Source organism: Dermacentor silvarum, unplaced genomic scaffold (genome assembly GCF_013339745.2).
Source record: "Dermacentor silvarum isolate Dsil-2018 unplaced genomic scaffold, BIME_Dsil_1.4 Seq438, whole genome shotgun sequence".
Taxonomy (NCBI): Eukaryota; Metazoa; Arthropoda; class Arachnida; order Ixodida; family Ixodidae; genus Dermacentor; species Dermacentor silvarum.
Genome location: NW_023606236.1, coordinates 74,365 through 99,567, shown reverse-complemented (window position 1 = coordinate 99,567; position 25,203 = coordinate 74,365). Strand labels below are relative to the sequence as shown.

The 25,203-nt window shown below is 51.1% G+C and overlaps 1 protein-coding gene across 1 annotated transcript; it reads right to left on the bottom strand.

The window, feature by feature from the left end:
- Nucleotides 1-1,097: 1,097 nt before the first annotated feature.
- On the bottom strand, nt 1,098-3,219 carry LOC125941834 (uncharacterized). The gene has a single exon (XM_049659691.1). It carries the CDS (start codon nt 2,866-2,868, stop codon nt 1,240-1,242), a length of 1,629 nt encoding a protein of 542 aa, XP_049515648.1. The 5' UTR covers nt 2,869-3,219; the 3' UTR covers nt 1,098-1,239.
- Between the last annotated feature and the right edge of the window lie 21,984 nt (nt 3,220-25,203).

Sequence of the window (25,203 nt, the reverse complement as noted above, 5' to 3'; positions counted from 1 at the left end):
CGTCTCGGAGATGATCCAAGTGCTCTTCAAAGGTGTGCGAGTACACGACGATATCGTCGAGATAGGCGAGCGCGTGATGCCATTTGGCGTCCCCAAGTACGCGGTCTATCAGCCGTTGAAACGTGCTCGGACTTCCGGAGAGACCGAAGGGCATCCGCACGAATTCGTAGAGGCCCCTGTGGCAAGTAAATGCCGTTTTGCACTCGTCGCCTGGCCGCATCTCTACTTGGAGATAACCTTTGCTAGCATCCAACGTAGAGAAGTACTTCGCTCCGCCGAGGTTGGAAACTATCTCGTCCACCCTTGGGAAGGGATACGCATCCTTCTTCGTGACTGTATTCAGCCGCCGGTAGTCCACACAGAGACGGGAACTCCCATCCTTTTTGGGGACGAGCACGACTGGGAAACCCCAGGGGCTCGTGGACCGCCGGACGATACCAGCCTCGAGCAGCTCCTGTAGCGCCGCGTCAATTGCCTCCCGTTTGGCAGGACTGACCGGTCTAGGGTTGGATTTCCAAGGCTGCGCGTCGCCCGTCTCGATGCGGTGTTGTACCAACTTCGTGCATCCTGGGCGGTCTGTAAACATCTCATCGAAGTCGTTTAACAACAATAAGACGCGGTCTCGCTCGTGCTCTGTCAGCTCACCGACGTCCGCCAGGAGATTGCACCTTTTCCGATCCGGTCTCGGCGAAAATCCGTGTTGACAGGCCGCCGCCAGCGGTTTCGGCAGCGCGCGGGACGCGTTGCTCTCTTCGAAAAGATTCCTCCTTTCCACTTCGGCGAATGCCGGTGCGGCGAAATGCGCGAGCGGCGCCAACGAGTGTTCGCGGTAACCACCGTTGCCGAAGTCGATCACAATGCCACTCTTCGCCAAGAAATCTCGGCCGAGGATTACTGGGACCGTGAGGTCCGTCAGATGAATGAATCGCTGCCTCTGCCGCCGCTGATTCCAGCGCACGACGAGTCGCACATCGCCGTTCGAGCAGGCCTCTCCGCACGCCAATTGAAGAGGTAGTTTTCGCTGCCGTAACTTGACCCCTCTCCGTTGGAGGTGGGAGGCGACCTCGTCTCCGATCATCGATGCACTTGCACCGGTATCGAGTAGTGCTTTGAAGGTAGTCCCCGCGATTGCGAGATCTATGAAAGGGGCATTCACGTTGTTCGGCGCTCCGACTCGAAAGACTGAAGATGCCGCGATGGTGTTTGCCTCGCAGGCTGTTGCCGTGGCCGCCGGCAGTGTTACCGGCGGCCCGCCTCGTTTCCCTGCTGGTTAGAGCACTCACGCGCGATGTGTCCCGTCTGGGCACAGTTGAAACAGCGCACGGTGTTCCTCGCCGTGGCTTGAGCGAAGCGGGGCTGCTCCGCCGATCCCCAATCGTCAGGGTGAGGTCGGCCGTACGTGATCGCGTTTCTATCGGGTCCGCCTAGCTGCGTCACTGGTCTGCGATCGTCTGATCGGACGTGATGTTGCGCGCCGGACAAGCCTCCTGACTGTCTTGCTTGCGCGGTCCTCCACCCGTATGAGTAGGGATCGAGGGCGCGGTCCGAGATTTCGAACGGCCCGGGTGCACCCGAGGACCGACCCGGCATCGCAGCGGGTTCGCTGCTCGTGCGCCCGCTGCCGTGCCAAGCGCAGCTTGGTTCCAAGGACTCCGATGGAGGCGGCGGTGGTCGATACGCGCGGGCTGCCGAGATTTCGGCTTGCACCCGGCGTGATTCTGCGGCCAGCTCGTTCAGGTCTCTGCAACGTGAACCGCGCAGGTAAAGTGCAAAGGTAGGATGACTTTGTCGAATTACTCGTTCCACTCGCTCCGTGTTCGAAGCACTCGGATCCGCGTACTCGAAAAGCTCCTGCATCGCTCGGACATACTCCACCAGCGATTCGTCCGGGGCTTGCGTGCGCAGCTCCAACTCCCTCCGCATCTGCAGTCGGTAGTCGTACGGAAGGAATTCGTCTCTAAATAGCCTACGAAACTCGTCCATGCTGCTCGCCGTGTGGCCAACCAAACGGTACCACCGGGCGGCCTGGCCGACTAGAGCAACCGGGAGAACTCTCTCCAACACCGCACTCTCGCGCATGCCAGTCGCTTGCTCGTACTGTCGCAACGCCAGTAAAAAAAAATTAGCGCTCATCTGATCGCCGTAACCACTGTACGCCGGTATCGGTACTCCGATCCGAGGCCCGGGTGAAATCGCGGTTTGCAACACCTGTTGCAAAGCGCTCGCCAGCGTGTGCACGGGGTTTACCGCGTCTGCAGGCATTCCTCCGCTATTGGAACCGCCAACACTGTCCGGCCCGATTGCGGAGGCCCCCGTGTTTACTGGGCACTGGTCACTATCGGGCTCCGTGACGCGTGGCGATCTCGCTGCGTGCCGGAGAGCCGACGGAGTTGCGCCGTTTGGCCAGACCGAGTGCGCGCTCAAAGTGCCCGGGGCGGCTGCGCCGGCGGCGGGCGCATTTGCTACGGGCACGACCTCGTCTGAGTGGGGCCCTGGGTAGTGTACACCGAAATTTTCCGACGTTCTGAGGACGCGTGTGGCGGACGGAGGTTCTTCGCCGTTCGAAAAGGGGCTCCGGGAACCGCCGCCGTAATCCGCTGTGTTGACGGCGCGCACGGAGGGAACCAAGATTTCCCCGATTGAAGAGAACAGGTTCGGTAACCCGCCGAAGAATGCCGGCGTGTTGGTGAGGTGCGCGGGGTCGGGCACTCCTACGTTTGTAGCGGGTGCGGTAGTGCAGTACGTGTTTGCACGGCCCACATTTGTGGGTGATGCGGCCGATGCAACGAGGCCCGAGTTTTCCCTGGCCCGACTGCAAATATTGGCCAACTCCATGAGATCGCTAAGTTCGTACTGCGGGCTCGTCATCGTGTCGCGGGAGCCGGCTGCTCGATTGCGTCTGCAAACGAGAAATCACGTTGGGCGCCAGTTGTAGTCTCCGGGTTCTCTCAAGCCGCCTTTGTCGTAAGGCTTAGGCTTGACGGCCAACTCCCGTGTGCTTGCCTTGTACTATCGGGGTTCGGCGGTACAAAGACAGGCAGAAACACGACAACACACGATAGTGTAACAAGTATAAAAAGGGTTTATTGCTCCATGGGAATTCGCGTGGAAGCAGGCTATAGAGTCGACCTCGACGTTTGTCGTGGTCGATAGTGGTCGAACGAGGTAGGGCACGACAAAGGAAGGGAACAAGATGGTTACCTGAGCTCCGTCCTTCGTCGCGGCTCGCAGTCGTCTCCCTTCTCCGGCTGTGCGCCGGTCAGCGCCGGTTCGCGCCGATCGCGACCGCCCCGCCTCGTTCTGGGCTCGGTCCAATGAGCGCGGGGCTCCGCGTACACGTCACCGCTGCGTTTGCAACCGGTTTCCAAGAGGATCGCGCCACCGCACGAAAAGCCGTTTGGCTTTCTCCCGAACGGGAAGAGGGAAAAAGGCGTCTGCTCTCCTCACTTCCGTGGCGCGCGTAAGGAGGCGGGGAAATATGAGCTTCATAATTTCCCACAGGGTACGGCCACCCTAGCGGAAAAAAACGCACGTCAGAAACGCACGGCAACGCGTCATGCCGCGAGCGCGCAAAAGCGGCAGGAATCGGGGGTCTTGGCGGCGTGCCGCGCGAAATGGGTTGCGGCAATGCGCGTTGCTGCGCGAGAGATGAAGAACCAATCAAGAGCGACGAGGGGGACGTCACGGAGCATCACAACCGCAACGCCGCCAGGTCCGCGCGGGTTTTCAATCGACGATCGTCATCTCGACCATGAAACAACGCGCTCGCGGTGGTTGCTCGCCGGTCGGAGAGCGCGGGAGATCTTATCGCGCTGCGCGCGGTTAAAGCCCCTCAATAACGGCGGCACGCGGGTGCACGGGGCCTCGAGGCAACTTGCCGCTCGCTGCAGCGCGTGCGTTTTTGTCGCTAGCGTGGCTGTACCCTTGTATACGGGATTCTATGAGCCAAAACCAATTTTAGGGCCACACGCGTATGGGCACCATCTTATATAGCAAACGGACTCAAGGGCCACACTTTTGCCGACGGAAACCGAAATAACGACAGTTGTCGTCACGGCACTTTGGGCGGCCAATGCCATCGTCAAGCGACCAAGCGAGCGACATGAAAGTAAAGGCCGCTCGGGCGGCGCGGGGTGGCAGTTCGCAAACGTATGATGCGGGAACGAGTCCCACAGTTGCGGCACAAGTGCGGGGGTTACCAATACATTGAGTTCTAAGGGAGCTGTGCGGGATGGTCGAAAACGAGTAACAGACGGGAAAACGCAGCCACCCAGGGAACGTAACAGAGAGGTCTACTGTAAACATATACGACGCTACGACGCCAGTGACGCTCGCTCTGCGTTTCGATGCCTCGTGCTTGTGCGAAACGACCGCGTCCACGCATCCGGTACCTGGTGTGACATTCCGAGAATAAGTGCTTCGACGAAAACGGGAAACGGATGCGCGTTACAATTGAGGGCACGTTAGAGTCGAGTAAATACGGTAAACGTTTATTTTTCGAATTTTCGTGCCGAACCTGCATATAACGAAATACTCTTTATAACGAAGTTTTTCGGGAATTTGTCAATTTCGTTATATCCAGGTTTAACTGTATAATAAAGGGGTGTTCTCGATGCAGCAGAATGTCTATAGAATTATGACATGGTGTATAATTTCAGCTATCTTAGCACACAAAAAACTCAATAGTTTGTCTCCATAGTCCTCACAGAAAAATTGCTGTGTCATCCAAGCTTTATATGCACAGTGATGAGTGCAGCATCTGGAGATGTAATAACATAGCCCTGTCTAAAAAAGTGAAGTATTTAGAACTGCTTTTTGACAAGCACGTTTCATGGACATCTTATTTTGAATACCTTGCAAAGAGGTTAAGAACAGTTTTTGCAGTCATATACAGATTAAGATCTGTCTGCAGTATAGCATTGAGTTGGACCATTTACAAAGCGCTTGATGAATCAATTCTGAGATATGGTGCAACAGTCTTTGGGTGAGCTGCGCAGTACAAGCTAAAAGTTTTAAACACATATTATATACGATAACACAAAACATTGCTTATGGAACTGAATGACATCGAGATTGCAGAACTTATGAGGTAGCATTCAATACTAAGGATTCAGAAACAGGTGTTAATATTGTACAGTAAAACCTTGTTAATTTGACCCTCATTCATTCGGAAAATCGGTTAATTCGGACACGTCCTTTGGTCCCGGCTGGTATGCATTATTTAGTGCAATGAAACTCTCATTAATTCGGACGTGTTTGGCCATACATCAGTTAATGCGGATAAGTCTTGGTGCTCGGCGAGCGCGGAGAATGAAGAGCACCGTCGGCATCGCGATGGGTGGCGACCCGGCGACATTGGTAGAAAAATAATTGGGATATGCGTGCGCTAGTGAAAAACGTGTCTTAGATGAAAACGTACGCCGTGGCCGCGCCGTGAAGGAAGTCGCGAGACCTTTGCCGCTGCGAGCGCTAATCCGTCACGAGATGAAGAGAATTGCAGCTTCCGCACCGATTTTGTACAAAATAGAAACAAGATTTGCTGATTCAGTCAGTAAACAAGAATGTGTGACATAGTAACCATCTGTTTATTGCTTTCTTGATACCCTCGATAATTCGACATTCTGTTAATTGGGACATTTTCTTTGGTCCCGTGAAATCCCAATTAAAGAGGTTTTACTGTACTGACTAAGCATTTCTTTCGAAGTGAATTTACCCAAGAAAAAAAAAAAAAAAACACTCGCAACCTTCGTGTAACAGAAACGTTTGTTCTACCAAGAGTCTCCACGAGCTACGGTAAACGAACAAGGAAATCTTGCATTCAATTTTACTTCAATCAGTTTGTGGTGGATCTGGGAATAGCAACCGCTGAAAAAGCCAAGCGTAAAGTGTATGAATGGGTTGAGGCAAATATACAGTGAAAAGAGTGGATTAACTTTCTCCTTTTAATTTGTTAAATTGAAGTTTCTTGCTTCAATGTGTTGTCATTTTGCTAGCTGTAATAGTGATGTGCCAAAATTCCGGTCATGTTCTTCGTCTTTGGAGCGATGGGGGTGCTGTATGCACTATGAGTGTTCTTTATTGCATGATTCGCCACATCAATTCAGTGCTCTTTGGGGTTTCGCTATTTTGCAGTAGACTGGTCTTGGTGTACTGGGCATTCAGGCTTTTTGCTCTATCGGGACTGCGGGGCCACACCGCCATCCTGGGAGAGCGTTCACCCGCTCACACGGGGTTACACCTTCTCTGTCTTTGGAGGGAAGGGGGGTTTGGGGCAGGCATGGTTGAAGTGCACTAAAAGTTGTTTTGATATGTTTTGTAGCAACAGAATTGCTTCTTATCAGATATGTGTGCGTGGGAGTATTCTTTTCTTTTTGCTTATAGTTTGCTCTTGTTGCTTCAGTTTGATTGCATTGAATGTCATTGGCGTTTTTGATTTGGCTTGTTTCACTGGTTGTACATTTGGTAAGATTGGTAGGGCGAAGATCTACGCTGTATTTGGCATATCTAAGCGACATATATATATATGAACTGCTCTGTCCACATACAAGCAAGCATGCTTAAGCGGACAGGTAAAGACTGTGATGTGCAATGTGATATGATAAAAACTTATTTACCTGCGGAGGCAAAGACTGGCAATTCACATGGGACACGAAGCTCTTGCGTATGCACGGCTCCTTTATCATTGTAATAACTAGACCGCAAAGCAGCGTCGGAAATGTACAGTATTCCGTGACGGAAACGCGATACTCGGAGCATGCCGCTGCTGTAGTGTTCGTTCTTTTTTCTTTTTTTTTCTGCCAAGGTGACTGCTAGGTGATTGCCGTGGGACCAAAGGCAGTTACAATGCATCATAAAGGTTCGCGCTTTCACTGTATACCACGATGCTTCAGCTAGGTGTCCCCAGCGCTTACAGTTGCTGCAAAAAGTGCCAGCGATCATGCACTTCAACTATCGCATTTTAATTCCTGAGCACTGCATGTGCCTACACCACGCATATCCAGTCTTTCCGTTGTTTCATATAGCGAGGCACTGCCTCAGCAGCTTCAGTTTTTTTCCAATAACTGTTTGTGCACCCAAAACTGCAAGATCTTTGTTCAATTTTGGTTTCAAGTGGTATTGCGGCAACGCAAAACTGAAGAAATGTCTGAACGCATTCAACCAACGTGCCTGACGGCAGCCCCTGCTGCGCCCGGCCGTCGCAAGCCATTACATTCGCGTCGCCGTCGCATGAAGGCGCCACCGGTCGAAATTCATCCCGCGCCTGGTGCCCATAGCATTCATGGATCGGGATCACGGCCAGATGCACTTCTTAATGCACTAACTAGCCCCTGTCGCAGCACTACTAGTAGTCAAAGAATATACCAGACTGAGCACATGTGTACATAGAGTACAAATTAAATACAGGGCCAATCGACCGTCTTCCTTTCAGCAGACGTTGTTACAGGGCAGCATGTACTCGGCATGTATGCAGCATACTCGGAGCATGTACTCAGCACAGCAACTGGCATAGCAGACAAGACCTGCCCTATGGGGCGAATGAACAGTGCAGCTTTCAAAAATAACTCACTGGTCTCAGCGACAGTGTTGGCCTCAGTCAGAAAATGAAACCAGGGTCTTGCAGCAGGTCCACACCTGCACACAAGAGAGAACACAAAGTGCAGATGCATTGCTGCTTGGCAAGTGAGGTCACAGGTGATGAGCAGACATTCAATATGACTTGCTGGGCTCCATTTGCATGCTGAAGTCTGTGTGCTTATGTCATCTGACACCATCTCAATGAGAATTTAATAGGAACACACCAAGAATTGAGTTACCTTACTTGATTCTACACTGTCACTATCGACCATCTTTGGGTTCAAGCTTCTAGACCTGAAGATGCTAGAACAGTGTTGCGCCACTGTTATAATTTCTTACAAGTTAAAAAAATCTTTTAATGCTATCAGCGAACAGTTCACACAGGTATACCTGCTCCAATGCATGATGAGAAGCCCAAAATGGTGGCACAAATAAAAAGGAGGTCTGCTCAAACTATTGTTGGACAGATCGCACTAACAGTCAGTGCACTAGCACACAGGTTCTCGTAACCCCTTCCCTCTCCCTTTTTTCCACGATGAACTCATTATAAATGTCACAATGAATTAACTGAGTGGACACATGCAGTATATCATAATGAAAAATAAGAACAAAATAGTGCATAAATTATTAGATCTTAACCCTTTCTGGCCCACGGGAAAAAGCAGCACTGTTGGCGCGAGTGTCGTAAATACTTTTCCTGTCACAGAGCATGCTGATACTAAAGTCTATACAGTCGAGTCCCGCTACAACGAAATTCACGAGACATGAAAAATTTCGTTGTGGCGGAACTTCGTTGACGCGAACGAAACCGAAACCATCGTCCGGGAAATATCGCGATGGCCGGAAGGGGGGGGCAAAGGTTGAGACATACCGAAGGCAGTCGATAAAGTGTCAACTTCATGAGAGAATGCATTTCGCGCTGCTGTTACAGCATTTTTCATACATTGCGGCCGACGCTTAACCCAACGCGCGTGCCCGGCCGATTGCAAAACTCATTTTGCGGCACATGCACCGTCGCAATGAGGCGGTTTGAATTATCACAATTTCACTGCATATTTATGACAAAGTCGGCAAGCTTGGCAAGCTTGCGTTTACCGGAAGTTTTATTCCCGAAGTTGGTCAGCCTAGATTTCTTGCGCTTCAGGCAAGCAAAGGCGTTACGCGAGTCTCAAGAGTCCATTAAAAGAGCCATCGCAATTGTCGTGGGTTCTGATAACTTTTCTGATGAGGCGAAAATGATCCATTACTTTCAAAGCAGTCGCCGGAGTCGGTGTGTCTAGTAGATAGTCATTTTCCCCAGACGACGAGACGTTAGCATTTTGTTGACAACAGCGGCTGCGGCGCGGCCCTATCTTGAAAGCAATTTGCGACGTGCACAAAGTGAGTGCCGCGTGGACCTCATCTTCAAAGCGATCTGCGATGGGGGCAAAATGCAACTAGTGTGGTAGAGTCGTGTGCACTGTGCTTTCGACGTTTAGTTCGCGGTGAAGCAAGAGACGGCACGGAGGTCAATTCGTTCGCTGCTATTGCCGCGTCTCAGTCCCGCGTGTTGACACGGAGTTCGGTCATCGAGCGAGATCTGTTCATGTTTACCTGTGCGTGTGTGACACCGTGCCCGGTAATTAGTTAGCGAAGTTTACAAGTTTATACGCCCAATAAAACTACTATCTTTAGTTTACTAATCTGCTATCGCAATCGATGTTCGCCTTACGGCCGAAACTGCGAGATTTTTCCTTCTGCTTTCTGTCTCAATGATCGTACGTGCGTTCTCCTCGAGAGAGAGAAATTACGTTCTTCGTTGGCGTAGCCATTTTGACTGGACACAGGCCATAGAAACGGCAGCGATTGCGGTGATCTCCTGCAGTGTCACGCAGGCGCGTGATGATCACGCGTGGTTATAGATTGCAGTGGCTTAAACCGGTACTTTGAATTTGATTTCGTTCACGAAAACCTCGTTGAAGCGGACATACGATCGTCACAGCTTTGGAAGGGCCTTCTAATTTGACTACTCGGCAGTTTCAATTTCAATTCAGCCCAGTTTCGTTCTCGAAAAATTCGTTGAAGCGGAAATACCGAATAAAACACCTTCGTTATGAAGGGACTTTTTTGTATTACTTTCTATGGGCTGCTGACGGGGATCGGAAATTCTTTGTTGCGGCGGAAATTTCGTTGTAGCGGCATTCCTTGTAGGGGGATTCGACTAAAGTATCAAATTGAAGAGAAAAAAATTTTCTTTCCGACGGCCCTAGTCTCAAACAATGGTTTATTAAAGAAAACTTGAAACATTAATGCTTTTCACAGAAAAACATTACAAAAATTTCAGAATATACATTGCCAATGCAAATTGCATGTCACATATTCCAGCAAATATCACCTTTCTATGAAAAAATTTCTTGAAGCGACTAGCCATAGAGCGATGCCGAGGTCGACTCCTGGCCGTCTTTCCGTATGAAACAACTTCCTGCACAACTGCCAGTAAATGATCTGACCGAAGGCTGTTAATGCCCTGCAGCCTTTGGACCACACAGGATATCTTTACATCAGCACATGGTAGCTCTGAAGCAGTTCTGAAACCCTGTTCGGAAATTTGACGATCCTGATATTTTTGACGTCAGTGCTGCATCCAAAGTCCAAAAAACCCACACGCAGGTGCATTATAACGGTACAAATGTGATGTGTGTACGGAATGAACGGTGCACGACACCAACGCCATCATGGAAGCGTTTTGCTTCCATGATGGCCCTTCTATGCCCCTTTTTGGAGGTGCTAAAAAAAACGTTTCTGAAGCACATTACTGCACATTACCGTACAAATGAAGTGCCGTTGTCTACAAGGTGGCAGCTCAGATTGCAATGACAGCTACATAGGTGAGACTAGGTGGCAAGGTGGTACCTGTCTAAACGAGTACTTGAAGGACATCACAATGACAACACATGACACACGTGCAAAAAGGAACTGGGTAATCCCTACTTGACCAACGACATATTTGATTTTGATAATGTAACAATGTTTGTGCAGGAGCAGCGATTGGGCACGGAAAATTCATCTAATCATGGTTCATCCGTCGTGATCAGTCAGCATGCAATTTTAATCGTGGCCCCCTGCCAAGTTTATAGCTGCTTGTAAATAAGTAGGATTTATTCGCTCTATTAGCCATTAGTGAACTGATGATGCCACCCGCATAGGTGGCAAAACGTCTTTTGTTTTGACCTTTTGTTGAGTAAAGCTAGTGCAAATATGTTTACAGTATGAGTAGCCCTGGTTTTGGAACATTTTTCATTCCAGTCCACGTCAGAGAGTTTGAGACATCAAAGTTAATCAAGCATGCAGCCTAAGTAAGAGTAGCTATGCAACTATGCTTAGCAAGCACATGAGTCGGCCAGCTAACCTGCTGAAAGCAGGGGACAGGTGCTGAGGCCCCAGCGTGATTGCCAGATGCCACAGGGTGCGCACCAGGGCCAGTCTGGCAAGAGGGTCGGCAGAAGGACGCTGACGCAGCGGGGTCATTACCAAGTTCAACATCTTGTTCATCCGCAGTGTCTCTGCAAATCAGCACAACAGCCAACAGGTTATGGCAGCACTATCACTCACGCATGGTGTTAGCAACGATGACATGGATTAAATATGCGGAAGCGAGATACAGCACCTGTCCAGTCTTTCCTGATAGATTGATTTTGTGGTTATTGGCGCAAGGACCACATCTGGCCAAAGAGCGCCAAGACGATGGTAATGACTTGTTAGGGTACATGAATAGTGAATTACATGAACATTAGATGTGGCATGGCTGTAAAGGGGCCTAAAACAGTCGCTGTAAAGTGCGTAAAATCTATACGTAATAAGATTATGGCAATGACTAATTTGTGTACTATGGGCATGAACAATACATTGTGAAGGAATGATACGACTTGCAAAATATTAAAGATGCAAGAATTGGCCAGAAGCACAAGTGCCTAAACAGAGCCCTTGAAACACAAGGGCCTGGAGGCATGTGCTATAAAAAAAACAGCAACATCCTCTGGAGAGAGGATGCGCTACGAACTTATTGGCCTAATAACATGTAGCCAACATCGTTCAAGAATGCGAGGACTGCGTTGGTATTAAAAAGCGGCTCTTTACCGAGAAAATAGCGGGATGGAGAGGGACACAGTAGCGATATGCTAGCGCATGGGTTCTCAAAGTGGGTTCCGCAGGCCCCTGCTCGGGGTTCCGCGAGCCACTGATAAATTTTCCGTGGTCCCGCGCTCGCCAAGTGGCTAAAACAGCGAACACGAGGTGCGCTCGATCCACACAACCCCCGTTACCATGCCAAGTGTCAAAGAGCACATCACAGTGCGTAACGGCAACGCGCGAACTGCGTAATAAATCCGCAACTAAAAACGGGCAGCCAGCGCGCTAAGCTTTCGCTCTTGAATCTCGGAGGCCGTAATTAGCACCATGCGCATTTCTCCCGTTGTAGACAGGCTAGGTGCCGATTGCGTGCGCACGGACGTATACGTCGGCGGAATAAAAAAAATAAATGCGTGGAGCACCGCAAATGCGCGCTGCAATAGAACAAAAATGGCGCCAGCGTCCAAAAACGAAGCGGCGCAGTCCGCATCGCTAGGGTCCTCAGCGGCAATTGTACGCGATACGTGACTGGCAGCAATGCCCAAACGCTTCGCGTCTAATTGTCCCCTCAAAGCCTTTATTTTTGCGTTAATCGCCGCGCGTAACACCGCGTTGGTGGCTAGCGCGTGCCTTCACAAGTGCGTAGTCGCCATCTATGGTCGCGTCGATAGCCAGTACAGTTTCGTCCGCAGCGGTTGCGGCAAACAGTTTCGTTAGACTCGGTGCGCGCGTCGGCTGCGTGCCTTCACATCCATGATCGCGTCGATAGCGACGGTTCCTGCGCCTTGTTGCAGCAAACGGTAGTTTCGTTTTACTTGGTGCGTGCGTCGGCCGCCTGCTTCTGAACCGCAAGGCGCCGTCCAGATCGGTCGATAACAGCGCGGTTCGTCCGCAGCGTTTGCGGCAAGCAGTAGTTTCACTTTGACGCAGTGCAAAGCTGGTCGAAGATAAGCACCGGCTACATCGCGATGGACGGACATCCATCCTAATTTGTTGGCGACCAGCTCACTAGCGAAAAGTAATCGGGATGTGCGTGCGGTAGTGAAAAGCGTGTCTCAGATGAAGACCCGCGCCGCGAAGGATATCGCGAGGCCTTTGCCGCTGCTATAGCTCTAATCAGTCATGAGATGAGAATTTCAGCTGCCGCACTGCTCTTGTGCGAAATAGAAGCAAGACTTGCTGATTCATTCAGTAAATAAAAGCGTGTTGACGTAGTAAGCATTCACTTATTGTTTTCTTGATGCCCTGGATAATTGGACATTCGGTTAATTAGGACATTTTCATTTGGTTAATTCGGGGGGGGGGGGGGGGGGAACCCTTGGCGCTTCATGGAGCTTAGCAAGGTTCCCTGGAACGAACATGCTTGAGAACCCCTGTGCTAGCGGAAAATGTTTCTTTCTTTCTCTTTCGGCTTCCCGACACTCCAAGAGGACGTGGAGGACGGTGAGCCTCTCGCCACATCTACCACAGGATGGAGGATCATTACCTTTCAATAGAAAATTGTGGGTACCATATGTGTGTCCTATTCTCAGACGACAGAACACGACATCAGTTCGTCGTGTTTTAGTTGTACACGGCCAGAAACCTAACTGTGGCTTAATCAAGTGGAGAGAGAGAATAAACATCTTTAATGTGTAAATGCAGCTTTGGAGAGGTGTCCTCATTCCAGAATGCCTTGAGCTCGGGCTGCGTCCTGGGCCCTCGCAATCAGCCGCTGCTGATCTTCGAGGTCGGAGCTGGCCAAGGCTCTCTCCCAAAGCTTGTTGGTGTGATAAGGGTTCGGAGGATTAAGTGGTGCCTCTCTGCAGCCCCCTACTATGTGCCTGAGGGACCCGGGCTCTGCGCAGAAGCGGCATTGCGGAGAAGGAAGTGGAGAAGGAAAGGCAGGGAGGTTAACCAGTTCAGCACAACCGGTTTGCTACCCTACACATGGGAGCGGGAGGAGGGAGAATGAAAGATGGGGAGGAGAGAGAGAGAGCACACAGCACAGCACACACATCGTCAGTCACAGTCCGTCACTCTTGCGTGGTACCTGACATCACTGTCACAGCCGCTTGTCCAAGCCCGTTTCTTTTAAAAACCGAAGTAGTCCCTTCGTCGCCTTCAGCTGCGATGTCTTCTGTCGACAACATGTGAAAATCACTTCAACTGACATTGGTCTGTTGTCAAGGTGCGCTAGAACGGACGCCAGGGACTGTCTCTGAACATTATATTCAGGACAGTCGCATAGAATGTGTTCCAGCGTCTCCTCGCAAAGACAGGCATTGCAAAGAGCGTTGTCGGCCATTCCAATCAGAAATTAATAAGATTTAGTAATGCCACCCCTAGCCATAAGCGATAAAGCATAGTGGCCTCTCTTCGGCGGAGTCCAGATGGCATACAGAGATGCATCAAAGAGGGCAGGTGGTAGTGACGATTGCTCCGGTTGGCCTGGCCGCTGGGTGTGCACCATAGAGAGAGCGTGATCTCCTGTGCAAGCACTCGAAGTCTGCTGGCTGCGTCGGACCGTGAGAGTGGTATGGCCTCTTCCTGTGCGTCGTCAAGAGCTGCCCGAGCGGCATTATCGGCGTCTTCGTTCCCTATGACACCGCAGTGACTTGGAAGCCACTGAAATGTCACGTGGTGTCCTTTCTCATGTGATGTATGGAGTAGGTGCCTAATATCGAATACGAGCTGTTCGTATGGCCCGCGACGCAGAGCTGATAGCACAGATTGTAGGGCTGCCTTCGAGTCACTGAATATTGACCATTGTCGAGGTGGTTCCCGATTGACGAAACAAAGTGCAGCGCGAAGAGCAGCTAGTTCCGCAGATGTCGATGTCGTTGGGTGGTCAGTCCTGAAGCTGATGGTAGTAGCTCTTGCTGGGACAACCACTACACCGGATGAACATTGGAGGTTTGTGGAACCGTCAGTATAAATATGTACACTGTCCACATACCTCTCGTGTAGAAGAAGCAGAGACAGTTGTTTCAGCACAGGTGACGATAGCTCAGATTTTTTCTTGATTCCTGGTACACTGAGATGTACTGTGGGGCTAATAAGACACCAAGGGAGCATCAGTGGTTTAGATGCAGCGGTGAAGCCTAAGGGAAGTTTGTCGTACTTTTAGAGAACGATGCTTGGCGCCTGTCTGAACGTAGTGTTGCAAGGTGGCGATAGGGGGCACGTGCAAAATGTCTGATGTGCGTTCTCAGGGCTTCCACCGTCATGTGAGTTTGCATCGGATGGTCCCCAGCAATCGCAATAGTTGCCTCTGTTGACCTGCACCTGGGCAAACCAAGGCAAACTGAGTGCTTGAGCTTGTTCTGCCTGCAGAACACGAATATTTGTCTTGCAAGTGTTGTTCAGTACAGGTAGACTATATCTTAAAAAACCGAGAAAGAGAGCTCTGTAGAGTTTCAGCATTGCGTCTACTGACATCCCCCACGTCTTTCCTGTCAAGTATTTAAACAACTGGGAAATTGCTGTCAGGCGCCGTTTGATGTAGGCCACGTGCGGGCTCCAACAGAGATCTCGGTCAATGATTACGCCAAGAAACCTGTGGGTTCTGACATAGGAAATGGTCCGCCCATTGATTGAGATGACGTAAGGCGTCATTGGTTTACGAGTAAATGCCACTAGTGCGCATTTTTCTGGTGATATGCTGAGACCTTGTTTACACAAGTAGCTCGCAGTCAAAGTTGCTGCTCTTTGAAGCCGCTACGTATCTGTGGACGTGCGACTGCCGAAGTCCAGACACAGATGTCGTCTGCGTATATTGAAATCTTGATGGTAGTTGGTAAGTATTCAGCAAGTCCAAGAAGAGCGAGGTTGAATAGCGTCGGGCTGAGAGCACCGCCTTGAGGAACGCCTCTGCTGGTATAGCGTCGCGTAGTCCGGCCATCGTCACTTAACATAAAGAATGATCTTGCAGATAGGTAACTTGCAATCCACAAAAAGACTCGACCACCTAGGCCAACCGTTGCAAGAGCATCGAGAATGGCCTCATGTAGTACGTTATCGTATGTGCCTTTTACATCTAAGAATAAAGCTGCAGATAAACGCTTACGGGACCTTTCGTGCTGAACATATGAAACGAGATCAACTACATTGTCGATGGAAGAGCGGTCACATCGAAAACCAGCCATGGAATTCGGATAAATCTTGTAGTACTCAAGGTACCATTCCAGGCGGCCAAGGATCATCCGTTCCATTATCTTTCCTACACAGCTGGCCAGCGCTATTGGGCGGTAAGAGGTGAGCTCGAGTTGGGATTTGCCCCGCTTCAAGAGTGGCACCAGGCGGCTTACTTTCCATTTGTCAGGAACGTTTCCCTCCTGCCATGAGGAGTTGTAAAGACTCAACAATTCTTTCCGTGCGGATTCTCCAAGATAGCACAAGGCTCGGTATGATATACCATCTGGACCCGAGATGAAGAGCATCTGCAGAGAGCTAGTGCCGCCTCGAGCTCCTCCACTGTAAAAGGAAGGTCCATGCGGCAATCTTAGATTAGCGGATATCTTGAGTATGTGTCTTGCCCCATGGGTCATTATAGGAGATTTCAATGCACCCATCCGGCATGGGGAAGTACAAGAACGAATACAAAAGGACGAAGATTAGCAAGCATCGCCTACAACTATGACCTTACTCTCCTGAACGATGGTAGCCTCACCTTTCTTCGAGGCGTGACATATGGCAGCTGCCTCGACCTTGCTTTCGTCTCCAACTCTCTCGCCAGATGTGTGAAGTGGTTTCCGGATATTGAGACGCATGGGAGTGATCACATTACCACTTATCTTAACATCAAAGGCTTGTCGTCTAGATCTGGTCCACGGAAGACCATTCGGACGATTCAATGGGCCACCTTCAAATCTGATATGGAAGATGCTTGCCGAGGGCCTACCATCTGGGTTAGAGCAAACAATTAAAAGTACGATGCAAAACGCCACTCGCATGATGACGACCTCTTCCGCGCAAAACGACTTCGACATAGAATTAGAGCGACTACGAGCACTTCGTCGCCGGGCGGAACGTCGATATCGGCGTACAAAATCAATCCATGACCTTAGGGCGGCCAGGAGGATGCAAAAGAAGATTCAGCGTCGCATGGATAGATTAGCATCGGAACGTTGGGCAACGTTTTGCCAGAAACTAGACCCCCGGAAGCCACTGTCTCACATTTGGAAAACGGTGCAAGGTCTGCGTTGCCTTCCGAAGCAGCGTTTTCCATTCAAGGCGCTCGCGCTCTTCCAAGGGCGGCAAGACATCGATGTCGCAAAAGACTTGTGCGAGGATCGCCGACCAAGCGACTCGTCCAGATCCTCCACCCAAGGTGACGTCCCCCATTCCCGTGATTGGCATTGCGGAGAGAATTGTGTAGGGGCTGTGAGGTGGTTTCTGGTTGGGTGGGGGAATGTGTTAACCTGTAGAGCTCGGAGGAATCGCTCCTGCTCTCTAGGTACAGTGGAACCTCGTTAAACCGTACCCGCTTAAGCCGTAGTTTCTTATTAAATGTAGTTGAGACGAATCCCCGACTCGGCTACCCTTTAATTTAATGCGTTTGGTACCCGCTTTAGCCGTAGCGGTACATCGGGTACCTGTCGGTTAATGCGTAGTATTCACTCGTCGAATACCCATCATACTCCGTTGCAGTCTCGCGCTCCTTCAGCCAACCGATTCTGCACGCAGCGCGCTAAGCGCGAGCTACGAATTGCATGCGTACGCACGGATCTCCGTGGCCATTGCGATGCCTAGCCTCCGAGCCGCGCCGCGCCGCGCTGCCCACAATCTCGGAGTAGTAATCTTGGAGGCCTCAGCGGAGCGACCTAGCGAGATCCCGTCTGCGAGTGCTCTCGCGAGATCTCGCGTGACGCCGTTGCCGGCAAAAGCAGTCGGAGCAGCCGTGGACGTGCGCACATGTGCGCAGTTTTTTGTTCGCCAGCCGTACCGCACGTGTGCTGAACTTCGCGACGACTTGAGGACGCGGCGTGATCGTGACAGGACTGCTTGAACTTCGCGACAGTGATCTGCGGACGCGGTGTGATTGTGACAGGACCGCACAATGTCGAACAGGCAAGTGAAGCATCGCGTGATGAGCATCAAAGAAAAGCTGGATATAATCAACGACATTCAACGTGGAGCAAAGAAGTCCGTGTTGGCACGGGAGAAGGCCTGCCACTGAGTACTGTTTGTGGCATTTGGGCAGCGCGAGAGAAGGTACTTAATGGTGCACCGTCCAACCTCAAGCGTTGCCGTTTAAGGGCTCGAGTTACCCAGACGTCGAGGAGGCTTTGGTGCGTTGGCTAAAAATGCAAGGGCAAAAATTTGCCTGTGACCGGACCCCTTCTTACCGAAAAGGCGCTGTGCTTCGCCACACAGATGGGTCACGACAGCTTTGTTTGCATCATGGCTGGCTCGCTAGTTCAAGCCTCTACACTAACAACAAAGGTTGTTTCCGGCGAAGTGCAGCGGCAGCAAAAGCGGGGGGAGGACTGGGCCAGCGGCAAGCTGCAACATATATTGCGAGACTATTCCCCAGAAGATATATTTAACATGGACGAATCGGCACTTTTTTTAAGATGTTGCCGAACAGAACGCTAGCTTTTAAAGGGGAAACCTGCACAGGCGGAAAACAAGCGAAGGAGAGACTATCGGTCGCATTTGCAGCCAACATGGCAGGGACTGAAAAGCTGCCGCTCCTCGTTATCGGCAAGGCCGCGAAGCCGAGATGCTTTAAGGGTGGCCGACTTCCGTCAGGCGTGTTCTATCGTAACAACACTAAAGCCTGGATGACTTCGAAGCTGTTTGAAGAGTACGTGCGCCTAGTGGACCGTCGCTTTACCGCCCTTGGAAGAAAATTATTATGGTCATAGATAATGCACCGGCTCACGTGGAACTTGAGAACCTTTCTGCCGTGAAGCTGGAGTTCCTGGCAGCAAACACAACCGCACTTTCACAGCCCTTGGACCAAGGAATAATTCGGTCTGTTAAACATTTGTACCGAAAAAACATGCTGCGCAGGATGCTTCTTGCAATGGAAAGTGAGAAAACTTACAGCATCGACATGCTGGGCGCGATACATTTGCTGGCTTATTCGTGGCAGCAAGTAACAGCCGCAACTATAAAGAACTGTTTCGCGCGTGCACAGTTCGTTGTGCCCGCGGTGTCCGCCCAAGAAATCAATCCAAGCGAAGTGGATGCCGATGAAGAAGCGGCTGACGACAGCGACTGCGAGGCGCTGCTTGCAGAAGTTTTGGATCGACAAGGTGGCGGCGACAGAGTGCCGTTTTTGGCGTTTTGCGACGTCGATAATGACGTCGAAACTTGTGAAGATTTGACCGACAGTGACATTGTAAACTCGCTTAGTAGCAAATTATGCAGCGCAAGCGATGGTGAGGACGACAACGCCGAGCTGGAAGATGTGCCGTGTCCGTCCGTTGGAGAAGCAGCGCGAGCTCTAGATGTGATGCGGCTGTTCGCCGAAAAGAGAGGGTTAATGGACACATTGGCCTTCCACTTGGACGGCTTCGAGACTGCAGTTGTCGCTGCGAGGCCGCCGAAGCGTCAAACGAAAGTGACGGATTTTTTGCGCCCTGTTTCCGCAAAATAAAGAAGCTTTTTGGTTTTCTTGCGAAACGCGTTTCATTCCACAGGCAGGTAATGCATATTTATTACTTTCGGGTAAGCCGTAGTGCCGCTTAGCACGTACTTTCTTGCGTCCCCGTCAGGTACGGTTTAACGAGATTCCACTGTAGTGACTTGTGTGGGGGTGCATATGTTCTGCGGGTTAGCTTGTAGTGTTGTGTGATGTCTTGGTATGAGACTAGAGGGTGCATGCGCTCGTGTTCAGATTCCTCGGCGTCGGTTCGGTGCGTCAAATCTCAAGCCACGTGGTTGGCGACCTCGTTGCCAGGAATGCCGTGATGAGCTGGCGCCCAGATGATTATGACTGATCTGTTGGCGGCTTTTGATTTATTTTGAGAGTAGTGGCATGAGTTCTGCGCTAGCGAAGTTGCGGCACGCCTGTTGGGAGTCGGTAACTATGACTTCAACCTGTGTTTGGGAGAGCGCGAGGGCTATGGCCGCTTCCTCGGCTTGGAGGGGTTTGTATCGGGTGAGCGAAATGCTGCTCCGATGTTCTTTGTTGACGATTACGGTGGCTGTTGTGGTGCGCGTCTGGGGTAAGACCCCGCATCCGTGTAGGCTGTAGAGGGCAAAGTCCCGTATCGCTTGTGTATGGCCCGAGCCCGGGCCTCCCTTCGCTGTGCGTGGTGCATGGGTGCATGTTGCGAGGTAGAGGAGGTACGGTGATGTCGCTCTGGATGGCATGGGGTAAGCTAACAGTCTGAGGCGGCGGATGGCTGAGAGGAGGAGATAGCCCCAGGCGTAAGAGGATGGATCTCCCGCTTCCGTAACCTCCAACCTTGTTCGCTGGCTGGATAAATGTGCCTCGATCAGCTCCTCGGCCGTGCTGTGCACGCTAGTCGTAGTAGGCGTTCTGTGGACATACTGATCGGCAGGCCCATCGCCTGCTTATATGCCTTTCTGATCATTGTGTTGATTTTTGTGAATTCCGTTGCGTTCAGTAGTGCGTATGGAATAGCGTAAGTTATTCGAGACACGAGAAGGCTTGGACAAGCCAAAGCGTGTCCGCCTCCCCATGCCTCTTGTCTTGGTTGTATTCGCGGATCATGTGAGTAACTTGGGCTGTTGTATTCTTAAGCTTGTCAATTAATATTGTGTTGGTGCGATCCGACTGGAAAACCATTCCCAATATCTTTACGCTCTGCGACGGAACGATGGTGTGTCCCTCCAGTTGTATGTGATAGTGGGCGAGTCGGATGCATGCTTCTTTCGCGGTGAGACCAGGAGTGGCTCTGACTTTTGGGGGACGCAGCTGAGGCCGCAACTTAGCATAGTCGCTCACCACATCTGCCGCTTCCTGCAAACGGCTCTCCATTGCCCGATGGACCCCGTGAACGACCAGATGGTAATGTCGTCGGCGTATAGGCCATGCCGGATCCCCGGGATGTTATCGAGGAGCGGCGGGAGGCCTATTAGGGCGATATTGAAAAGGAGAGGGGATAATACTGCGCCGTGGTGTGCGGCGCCCGCCCAGTAGAAAGGGGTCTGTGGCTTGGTCCCGACCTTTAGGATGGCTTTTCTATCCGAGAGGAAATCTCTGATATAGGAATACGTCCTGGCCCACAGCCCAGCGTGTTTAGCCTTTGTAAGATTGCGTATGCTTGACGTTATTGAACGCCCTCTAAGATCTAAGGCGAGGATAGCCGTGGGGGAGTGGCATGTCGCTGGTACAATCACCTCTTCTTTCAGCTGAAGTAGGATGTCTTGAGTTGAGAGGTGTGGACGGAATCCTATCATCGTAGTTGGAAGTTTCCCGAGTCCTCCAGGAATGGTTGTAGCCGGTGAGAACGATGTGCTCTAGGAGCTTTCCTACACACGAAGTGAGAGAGATCGGTCGTAGGTTCTCAATGGCTGGTGGCTTGCCTGGCTTCGGTATCAGACGAACCTCGGCCATTTTCCAGTCCTCGGGAAGGTTTCCTTCCCTCCATACTTCGTTAAGCTCAGCGGTAAGCTCTAGTAGTGAGGGGTTGTCAAGATTGACAAGTGCCTTATTGGTGATTAATCAAGTGGAGCTTATTATTTGTTCAGCGTCCACAGGCGCTGCCAGTGGCCTCGCAGTTTCCTTCGTAAAAAAGGCTTCAGATCTGTGGAGGGAATAGCAGCGGCAGGATTAATAGCTTGCGATGTGGTTGATGCGGCCAACTGGTCTGCTAGCACATTGCCGATGCCTCTATGGCCAGGCACCCGCCTATTATTACATGTCTATGAGATTGGTAAATGTTACACAAGAGTGAGTAAAGCTCAATAAAACAGGATTTTTATGCTTTTGTAAAGATGTTGTCCCTCACAGCACCAAAGCTGCTGTGAGGGACAGTGCGGTGATTATCTTGTGCTGCGACTCGAATTGTTGATGATTCTTGCGAACATTCCCTTCGAAACAGACGTCGACGGGGTTCCCGGATACGGCCAACTTTGCTGCTGATCACAGTGCCACTTCGTGCAGTTTGCTAATAATTTCCAGGAGCAGAGCAAGACGAGATACGGCCATGCGCTGGAACAACTGACGCCCTTGCAGTACTGACGGCGCTACGCCGGAATGGAGCCGGCGGCCGGCAGACGACCACCCCTCCAGCGCAGCCTACACCTAAGGCGCAGCACTGAGAGCCACCTTCGAGCCCCGACAACGATCCCTCCCGCCTCGCTAGCACGAGCAGTGCAGCTGACCAGCCGCCTCCGAGTCGGCATCAAGTGTCCGCCAGCTGAGGGCCACATCACCACAACGCTTCCTCGGTCACCAACCTCGGCGGGTACTCGGGCAAACGGACGTCCCTAGGTGCCAGCCTCAACGTACGGGGGCCTTCTTAAGGGGGGGAGAATGTGGGGAGCACACGCGGCGGTAGGCGGACATCTCGTGCGCGCACAACGCGCGCCGCGGGAGAAATGCACTTTGCCCTCTCCCGGTTCTCGCTTGCCTCTCGCGACGCGCGGGCCCGCGCGGGAAGAGGGAAAGTATCCGGCGGGCGAGGAGGACACTCCCTCGCGGAAAGGTAAAAAGATATAAAAGAGCGCGACCGAGAGACCCCCTCTCTGACCTCGCTTGACCTACCTGCCCATACGGATTTACCCGCTGAAACCCGTGAGTGACCTCGTTTGCGTGACTACTACACGCGACGAGGCAAGCCTATTTTATTACTTATTACAGGGCGGACTTCCCTCTGCAAGTGTGTTTTATTGCCCACAGCAATAAACGTTGAGTTGGCTCGCTTGTTGCCGGGTTGGGGAAGACCCCCACAGAGTGCACTTTAAGAAAATAGGTGAAGCTGATATATGTTCGCTGGAGATGGAGTGACCACTCATTTGATTCTACGTATAAACTTTCGACGGGGCTTGTCCTGAATGCGCCAGTGGCCAGGCGGATACCTATAGTGGAGTCTCGATGATACGAATCTCACGGGGTCACGAAAAATATTCGTATTAGCCGAAATTCATATCATCGAAACGCAATTAAAACTAGCCAAATTAAGGGGGGACGGGGATCAGATCCCGATAATCGCGAGGAAAATCGATTTTTGAAAACCACGCATTTCGGTATCTGCAACGGCTAATCTACGTTGCATCAAAATGGTTTGGCTGAAAGCGCACTAAAAGTGCCCGAAAAAGATTAATTCGTCAGTGCGCAGGGTGAGTAAACAGCTTTAAATTGCGCAAAATCACCGTAGTTCACGGAGACATATCTCGTATTTCCCGCCACCGAGCGCCGCCATCTTGGTATCGTTTGAAAGCTCAAAGTTTCGCCATTCGGATCCGCTTCTCAATTCGTCTATCGTCGCCATCTTGTAACAAACGCACAAGCACAAAAGCGCGGGTCTGCGATAGGTAGTCACACGGGCCCCCTATGAAAGCGGGCCTCCGATTGGCTGCCATGCTGAAACACGTGTCCATTGGTTGCTGCTGTGACAGGGGCAAGATGGCGACGGCAGTTGTCTGCTTCGTAAACCACGCCGGCGTCTTCACCTGACACGCAGAATTCGGATTACTGAGAGCTCCCAGGTTAGTGATGGATCATTGCTCGTTGGAGAAGAAATTTTGGACGAAGCACTCTGCGGAATACGGAAGCGCAAGCCTCCTACAGCAAGAAAATACGGCGATTAGCGGGAAGCGGAGGAGCACCCAACTGAACGTGCCGCGCTACCTTGCACCGTGGATTACGTGCCGCGCTATCTTGCACCGTGCGACTCCAGCAGCGAAACAGACAATCGCCCTGTGCCATTGGCACCGATAACGCAGTCGACGGAAGACTCGCCAACGGAGGCTCCCGCCCTCGGCGTACCGCCATGCGAATCAGCCGAGATCGTATCTCGGTAGACATAGCTCGCTGTGACTCGGCAAAATGGCGCAAACACAAGAACGCGGCCCGAAGCACAGCCACTCCGTCCGGCCGATAGCACGCGGAAAAGGAGGAAAAGCATAAAAGCCACAAAAGCGCTTTAACTCTTCGAGCGCAGTCGCGCCCTCCGCGCTGTCCGGCACCGCGTCCGCGCCTCCGCACCGAAAGAGAAAGGGAGAAAGCGTGTGCCTGCGCGCTGTTCTCTTTCGCGGCCGTCGGTGGGGCGGCGTTTATTTGTATCAATAGACGCGGGTCGAAAATCGATTCGTAACAACCGTTCTCTAGCACATTGCAAACTAACGGAGCTCGGCCGGGACCACAGGAAAATTTGTATCATCCAGAAATTCGTATTAGTCGTGATCGTATCATCGAGATTCCACTGTAGATGGTGGACAGGATCTAGCATTTTTAGTGCGCTCGGGGCAGCAGAGTGATATCCACGGCACCATAATCCAATCGTGACCGAATGAGGCTCTTGTGAAGATTCATTAAACACTTCCTGTTGCTGCCCCAGGATGTGTGAGATAAAATTTTCAGTAAGTTCATTGTTTTTAGGCATCTCGCCTTGAGATGTTTTATGCGGTGGATGAATGTAAGCTTAGAGTCAAGTATGATGCCTAAAAACTTGTGTTCTTTGCTCATAGGTATTTGTTGTCCATACATTTCAATAGTGGGCTCTGCAACGAGACCTTTCTTCCTGGTGAAAAGAACACAAGAGCTCTTGTGGGGGTTTACTTTGAACCCTTTTCGTCTGCCCACTTAGACACTTTGTTCAACCCCTTGCTGTACCTGTCTCTCGCACACTGCAATTTTACAGGACTTGAAGCCTATTTGTATATCGTCCACGTAGATGGAATAAAAAATAGCTGGTGGCAACGAAGCACGAAGCGTGTTCATTTCGACGATAAAGAGTGTGCAACTGAGCACGCCTCCCTGGGGTACACCAGTTTCCTGTACAAATGGACGCGACCAGTCCATTACCTATTTTAACCCGAAATGTGCGGTTGTGTAGGTAGCTTTCAATAATGTTTAACATATTACCGCGAATGCCAATTGCCGACAGATCGCGCAAGATTTCATAACGCCAGGCTGTATCATATGCCTTTTCCATATCTAGAAACACGGATAAGAAATATTGTTTATGTATGAAGGCATCACAAATGTTTGCTTCGATGTGCACGAGATGGTCGGTTGTAGACCGTCCTTCTCTGAAGCCGCATTGATATGGATCAAGAATTTTGTTTGAGTCAAGGAAGTGTACAAGGTGACAGTTCATCATGTTTTCAAAAAGTTTGCAAATACAACTTGTGACGGCTATTGGGCGGTAACTTGTTACTAATGTGGGGTCTTTACCTTGTTTCAAAATCGGAACGACAAGGGATTCTTTCCATGCACTAGGTAGGTACCCGGCAGCCCATATATGATTGAAAAGTGCGAGTAGTTATTTGAGTATCGCTGTGGATGTGTTTAATCATATTGTACATGATCCCGTCAGGTCCAGGTGCAGAGCTCTATAGTACATGTATTCAAGGAGGCTCTCAACTCGGCGATGTTAAAAGGCACGTTATAGG

Coding starts and splice junctions, on each gene's coding strand:
- LOC125941834 (XM_049659691.1), bottom strand. CDS start 2,868: ATGACGAGCCCGCAGTACGAACTTAGCGATCTCATGGAGTTGGCCAAT.